The sequence below is a fragment of the Rhagoletis pomonella genome, unplaced genomic scaffold (genome assembly GCF_013731165.1).
Source record: "Rhagoletis pomonella isolate Grant_MI unplaced genomic scaffold, Rhpom_1.0 Rhpom_scaffold_00007, whole genome shotgun sequence".
Taxonomy (NCBI): Eukaryota; Metazoa; Arthropoda; class Insecta; order Diptera; family Tephritidae; genus Rhagoletis; species Rhagoletis pomonella.
Window position 1 is genome coordinate 64,620,868 of NW_023458561.1, and position 8,034 is coordinate 64,628,901.

The 8,034-nt window shown below is 33.3% G+C and overlaps 1 protein-coding gene across 2 annotated transcripts in view; it reads right to left on the reverse strand.

Moving 5' to 3' along the window:
- Positions 1-8,034, reverse strand: part of LOC118743337 (TGF-beta receptor type-1) — an 84,695-nt gene that overhangs the window by 69,700 nt on the left and 6,961 nt on the right. Inside the window, exons 3-4 of one of the 2 annotated variants that reach the window (XM_036475939.1) lie at positions 2,902-3,016; positions 1,438-1,580 (exon numbers count right to left, since the gene is read on the reverse strand). In XM_036475939.1, the coding sequence (XP_036331832.1) occupies positions 1,438-1,580; positions 2,902-3,016 (258 nt within the window). The remainder of the gene's footprint in view (positions 1-1,437; positions 1,581-2,901; positions 3,017-8,034) is intronic. The other variant, XM_036475940.1, reaches the window with a different exon arrangement.

Genomic DNA, 8,034 nt, shown 5'->3' on the forward strand with positions numbered 1-8,034 from the left:
CGGAAACATTTTAAAAAATATCGCGTGCCCTGCTAACTTCCACGGAAGGTAGCAGGGCACCTTCTGAAAACCAATAAAGGAAACCAGCTAAACCCAAACTAACTATCTGATAATTTGCCGTAAATTATCCGTTGTGAAAAGAATTATGCGGTAAAAAAATCATATAACTCCACGTCTCTAACTTGTACCGACTTCCGTAAAAATTTCAAGCTTTATAGGGTAGTTGGCACCCTTAATCGAAAATATGTATATCAAGAAATTGGCATGAAAGTGAAAAAAATAAAAATTTAATTAAATTTACCGATAAGGCGACGTAGCGGCCGTTTTAAAAATTTGCAGCTATCTTTTTTCGCAACTCGTTACACCATACGTTTCTTCGGATAGGTTTTTTATTGCCGCAAAAGTTTCTTACGTTTGAAAACCTGAATCAAGTTTTGAGCCCGCATTTTAAACTAACGCTCCTCCCATGACGCTGAAAAGTGCATACAAATCTACATGACGCGACCGAACGCATAAGAAACAAACACGGCCTGAAGTGCATATAAAAAAGGAGGACGAGATCAGTGAAAAAGTCTTAAAAAAGACGTTAAAGAGCATTACTTCACGGAAGTTAGCAGGGCACTCGATATTTTTTAAAATATGTCCGCGGCAAAATTATTCTTTTCACGGATAATTTACGGATAATTAACGGCAAATTATGCGATATGAATTTTTGCTTTGAGAAAAAGTTGTCCTGCCAAGTTCAGAGAGGTAGTGGAAATAGATACTTTGTGGCCCATAGCAACTGGCGCCAGTATAAAATATTGGCTGTGTAGCGTGGGTGCGGGGATGGGTGCAACTAAGAAAATAATGCTGTGCAAATTAACAGAGAAATTACAAAATGTGGTCGTAGTAGTCACTGGCTATTGAATAAGTATTTAGTAATATATAAAGATAAAATCAGTGCGTATTCAAAAAAATTAAATTTTATAAAGAAAAAAAAACCAAGAGGAAGTGCTTGCGTGCGTGCTAGTGTCTGTGTGTGCGTGTGCGTAGTGGCTGCATGTGAGTTTATAAATGCAATGCAACAACAATTTATAAAATCAAAAATAAATAATCGTACAAAATTTCAGCGTTAATATAAAAAAAAAATAATAAAAAATAATAAACGAATGTGGCTTGTAGGAAAGTGTGCTAAATATCATTAGTGAACTAATTAAATAACGCAAACGCTTGTAAGTAGCCATGTAAGAGACTGTGTTGTAAAGAGGATTTAATAAAAATAAAATACTAAATAAGTAGTGATAGTAGTTGAAAATAGTGTTTTTCTTTTGCTTTCCAAGTAAGACACTACTTTGTATCATATATGTTATTAAGAAAAAAAAAAACGTTAAATATGGTAGCAAATGCAGTAGTAGCAACTAGTAGAGTGGTAAGTGATTTTTAGCCTTGCCGTACCTGTCCCGAAACTCAATTTCAATAGTTCGTCTTTATTGCAGAAGTCTTCACTACAACATTTAACTCTATAGATATTCTGTTTTTCACGGCTAGTCAGGCATTCGAGTGGTTCACGCTGCAGGTCATACCTCTTTTCTAGGCACCTATGCGGTGGTGTGGACGCGTGCGTTTAAAAAATACAGAATCGCGTTTTTTTTTTAGTTTTCGTTTACAGAGAATTAAAAGGTAGTTAGGAAATAGAACAATTAGTGAAAGTAAAAAATTAATTTCATCATATATTTATTTTTTTATCAAATTGGTGTTTTAGTAGAAAATTTCGAGCAATAAGAACAAGTGGTTAGTAAAAATTTTCGAACGAGTAAAATAGAAACAATTTTTTTATAAAATAACTTAGTTTCTGTTTTAGTATTTCGGTGAATGCAGTAAACAATTTTATAGAGAACAAGGAACGATGCTAAACTTAAAATCGCAGCAGCCTAGATTTACTTGTTTAGTGGGCGCTTGGACGGGCGTACGTTCAAAAAAGGGGCACAGACATTTTTTGGGATATGTTGAAGTGGACATCACAAAACAGGCATGAATGTAATTAGCAGCAGCAGCCAGTAAAAGTTTAAATTTTAATTAGACACATTTTTTTGAACGGGTAAAGAGAGCAGCAGTTGTGCAAAAAAAAAAATACTAAATAAATAATAAATTTTGTGTCCTATCCATCTGGTGATTTACTTTGATATTGAACGTGAATATGTTTTAAGTACTCGAATTTTGGAAGGAAAGAAGCTTCACTAACTGGCAACGATAACAATACTAAATTCTAAATATAGTCCGTCAACACTATTTTCTGAAATGACTGCAAAAAAAATTTTTATGATTATTTTTCCCCTTTTCAAATTTCACCTAATTAAATTGAATCAACCTACAAGGTATTTAACCGATAATTTTTAGGCAATTTTGACTCTTATCTATATCTAACCAATTGATTTCCTGTACAAATAAAACTTTCATTGGCCATAAACTGCTGCTCTCTAACACAGAAAATGTAACATTTTGCGTATGTACTTTTGTAGGAATTGTTAGCATTTTGCGCACCTTCGAAAGCCTGCTGCGAATTTGTGGCATAATATTTGATAATGGGACGCAAATCTAAATTGCACAAATCGCGATCCTTACAGCAGGCATGTCCGCCGCTCGGAGCAACGGGACGCGCTGTGGGCCCACCGCGACTGCCATCGTTACACCAAATAAATCGACCAGGCGGAAAACTCTGAGACATATTAAGACACCTGAACGAAACGCGAAAAAGGTGCAGAGAATTGCAAATCATTTAGACGCGACGAAAACAATCAGATTGAGCCAATCATTAGATAGTATAATATACAATTGTAAAATAAAAAATTCTAAATTATATATTGATAGATATGTAGTTGTTTTCAAACTAATAAGCATTGGAAATACGTAGGACTTTACCTGTAACTGAATATGATTTTGTCGTCATCCTTCACTACCGATGTAAAGCAATACCCATCCGTTTCGCATATATAATTGTTGTCCTTGCAAATATCGCAGTGGCATTTCAGCTGCCCTGTAGGGTGTGAAATGAAATCGGGGAGAAAAGGTTACGATTACTCATTGTTGATTATGATGCAGTTATAAATAACAATACTAAGCATAATAAGGAAAAATTCACACAATTATTGTGCTATGAAAAACAGCAACAACAACAACAACTACAGCAAAGCATTTGTATGATTTTAGCAGACGACGCGACGATTAAAAAACTTGATTCGAGTTGCGAAAAATTAAACCCACGGAATATGTAAAAATGTACACATGTACATACGTATGTTTGTGTGTATGCATGTATGCAGATAGGTATGTTTGTAAACAAATGCAATGACGTAAACCAATGTTAAACAGCTGTTATTGGTGCACTCGCAGCGTCATGTTGATGCGTTGTTGGGCGAGTGTTGGAGAAGTACAGTGATTTCCGGAAAAATAAAAATAATTTTGTGCGCGAATTTAGTTAAAATGCGTTTGTATGTATGCATATGGAAAAGTAACAGAAGCAATGTGTAATCTACCAAAGCTGCTATTATTTTGGAGATTTCAAAATAATAAAGCCATGTTGTAATTTTTGCTTTATAAGTATTCGTGGTTCTTTTTTTATTATAAGACACCAAGTTCACACAGAAAAGTGATTCGCTGATTAATTCACAGTTTCCGTAAAATATATCTGCTCCAAAAAGCAGGTGCTATTTTTGTCCCACCCGTAACAGAAGAAATAACTCAGATTTTTTTCGGAATTGTTTACGTATATTATACGTAATCATCATATAATAGTGAATTAGGTTTTTTTTTTACGAGAAGGAAGCATCGAAAGCCTATACCCGTCATTGTGGTACTTTAACCCGGACTAAATCTCCTACACCTAGTGAATTAGGTGTAGCTTTATCAAAATTGTTGAGTAATTTATACTTAAATTTAAAAAAGAAGGAACATTTTTTCTCTACAAATGTCCCACTCGTGACGGTGTACTACATGTGTAATAAGTATGTATACAAAACTTAAACTAGTTATCTAGTTAAGCCGGCTATTGCTACGTAGGTAAGTATGTACTATGTACTTTTGTCTGTGATTATAAAATCCAACGTTTGTTTTAATCATAAGAAACACCGAAAATCTTAAGAAAAAACTTGGGTTCTACATATTTTGATTATAAAGATGATAAAATAGATCTTTAATGTATATGTTTAATTTTGAAATAATTCATGTTTATGGTAAGCAACTAGAAAGTATTATCTAAGTTAACACACACAACTCATTCACCCTTATTCGACATGAGAATGGCCTTTTAGACCATTTATCTACAATTAATGAAAAACACCTCAGGTATTTGCAAAATTTTCAAGTCTCTTAAGTCAGGAAAAATTTTCCTTTAACGTGCTGAACCATGTAAACAGTATCAACCTTATCATGAGTTTAATTTTTCCCGAACCGTTTCACTTAACCACTTTCTGCCTTCTATGTATTTATTTGAAGGAAAGCCTTATATTTGTATCGCATACAATTTTATAATACTACTTTTTTTTAAGTCGTTTTTTTTTGCTAAAAATTACTTGTTATATGTATAAATACATACTACATTATTTTGTTGCTATCCTATTTATTTCTCTACGCGAATAACATTGGGAAAACTCCCGCTTCGGATATGGGCAGTTTGTAGTTAGCGTAAACGGACACAGTGACACGGGATTTTTATATATTAATATACATATACACCGGCGATCACAAGTGAATGCATGATGGTAATTTTTGTTAAATTTTAGCAATGTTTTTCAAGTGACATTTATTTTGTTATAAAAATATGGTTCATACTTTTACCAAAACCACATATATAAAGGTGCGATTAAACGTGGCAATGCAAGCGCTTTTTCTACGCATTTTAATGTCAAATTGCGAAATCGAAAGTCTGCCTTCCCATGTTAACAGCCAGAAAGTCCTTTTTGCGGATTTGTAAAAATCACTTTCGGAAACTAAGATTGCACGGTGTGACTGCAACTGAAGTTACGCAACACGCTTTCGAGAAATAATTTCAACTTGCTCGTGCTGCACTAGCAATTTTCATTTTTGCCAAATTTTTTTATAAAATTATAAAAATGTAGAACAAAATATGAATAATACGTGTAATTAATTTATTCTACTGATGTGGAGTATTTAAGTATTAGTGTTTAGGTTTAATAAATTTTTCAGGTCATTCATTTTTTTGTAAGCAAACAAATGTCTGCTAACATAGTTGAAAATGAACTTGTCTGCATTCACCGTGTAAAAACGACTTGCACTTGTCACGTCTAGCAGCTACTTAAGTCAAAATTTCAAACTTTATACAGAATTGAAAAAAATTAGAAAAATGTTCATCAAAACTTTGAATTTTTCAAATTTTAAAAAATTTTTGGGTAAAAGAAGTTCAAGTTTTAAGTTTTTAAAAATTACGTTGATTTCTAATATATGTACAGTAACGAACAAAAGTATTGGCACAGTGGCCATATATGCAAAGTTTTTTAGTGTAATTTATTTTCGATAATAATTTATAATTTTTGTGCACTTTTTACGTGAGTTTCTTGTAGAATAAAATGCGCTTGACCATTTGCAAAAAAAAAACAAAAAAAATAACACTAGTTTTTATGAATTGTACTTGTTATACGAACAAAAAACCACAATAGCCGGCAGCAAAAAAAAAATTAAAAATCATGCGGGATTTTCTTATGCAAAGAAAATAAAAAAAATAATAATTAACGCCAGTTTCTATAAATTGCGCTTGTTGTATGAAAAACACCGCAAAAGCTGTGACAATCAAAATTGAGCATCAGTTGCTATTGCTCAGGACAACACTGTTTGTATTCCCAAAAAACAGAACCAATGCAACGATTCACTACTATTCGACAGGATCCTTTTTAAAGCACATTTAGCGCAAAACAAAGGCACTGTTTCCTATTATCAGTATTTTTCATATAATCGGCGCACTAACCAGCTTTTTTTTTTTTATTTCTCATGTAACTGCTGGAAAGCTGAGTAAGCTGAGGGAGCCACCAACATTTGCACAGAGGACGCTGATATTAGTATTTCTTTTATTATTTTCATTTATTCGTTACTGTTTTCATAACTCGAAAAAGTTTAACGATTCAGTAAATAAACGGGATTTAATTGAATTGAAAACAATTACAACAACAATTGTAACACCATCAAGTGGTGTAAGGAGTGAAAACAAAGCATTTTAAAACGAATAATAAATAAATATTTATATGTATTCATATGTATGTACATACATATCTGCATGTTTGTATGAATACATACATATGTATATAAGTGCATGCGAGCGTATGCTATTGATTGTGTACTTTAAATGCAAAATAAACAAAAATAAGCCCAGCAGAGCTTCATAAACTAATGAACACCCGATTGACACTGCCCATATGCATTAATACATTCGTTCGTAAATGTGTATTTATATACAGATGTATGTACATTAGAGTGGTCCAAAATAATAAAGTCGGAATTTTATCGCCGCCACCCCCTAGGATTGTTCTGAACCGAAAATAAATATACCCCTGTTTTTTTATTTTGAAATCAAAAAATATTTAGGGAGTGCTCACGGCGCTCAAAGTTTTCCATGGGGAAAAAACAAATTTTCGTAAAAATGGTATAAAACTCTTGAAAATCAATATTTTTCAATCGTAAAACTGTGGTTCTCTTCAGGAGACTACTAATAATAATATTCAATTGTTGATTTGACCATTTTTTATGATTAAAGATTTTTTAGGGGTGCCCCCATTGCATTTTCTAGGACCTATAAAATAAAGTTACCATGAAAAAATGGTTAAAGGAACAATTGAGTATTATTACTTGGAATCTCCTGAAGATAAGCAAAGTTTTCCGATCAAAAAATATTGATTTGCAAGAATTCTACACTATTTCTACGAAAAGTTGTTTTTCCCCATATAAAATACATTGAAAACTTTGAGCGCTTTGAGCAGTCCCTAATTTTTTTTTTATTTCGAAATAAGAAAATAGGGGTATATTTTTTGTCGGTATAGAACAATCCTAGGGGGTGGCGGCATTAAAAATGCGATCTTATTTTTTTTACATACATTTTTGGACCACTTTAATGTATATACGTATGAACATTCATCTTTACATACATATATACATGTATACAAACAAACTTAAGAGCGTGTCAGACGTGGCAATATATTTCGTATGCAATATATTTCGAAAAGGCTGTCAAATTGAGAAATTTCAGAAAGCAGTTGCATGAGCACTTTGCAATTAAAATGTCTATCGAAAGAGGTTTTTTTTATTTCCGAAAGAGGATTTGCAGATTGCTAGTGCAGCACGAGCAACTTGAAATATATTTCCGAAATCGATTTGCCCTGCAATTGAGAGTCACAACTTGCAACTTTTATTTCTGAAACTGATTTCCGAAATGTGGCGGAAAGGTCTTTATGCCTATTCACACATCGAAATAAAATGTCTCTTTCTCAATTTGACAGCGGTTTACGTGGACAGCTGGAAATATTGCCACGTCTGACACGCTCTTTACTAGTGAGGTATATTGCACTTTCCAACAGCAAGCGTGTGGAAGCCACTATGCATGCAAGAGGGGTTGGTATAAGTTTTCAGAGGCTCTTTTCCCCGCCTTTTTTTTAACACTCTTAAATGTAACCTCATATCAGATATACAGACAAACAAGTAAGAAAGTCTAAGTTCGGGCGGAGCCGAACATTAAATACCCGGCGCAAGTATTAAATATATGTTTTCCACCTTTCCGAAAGCTACCGCTACATGATAAGCCGGGGTGTATACATTTTAAGTAAATTAGCGTCCTTAAATTTCGAAATATTGAAATTTCAAGCATATCTGAAATTTACCGTTATATGAAAAGCGGCCTCAATTTTAGTCCGATTTCAACAATTTTCAACGGTTTGCTTTTATGTGGCAAGCACAATAACCATACCGAGCTTGGTACAAATTGCTAGAACGGTTAGCGAGATACATATATGTGATCACAAGTGGGCGGTGCTACGCCCATTTTCCAAAATTTTA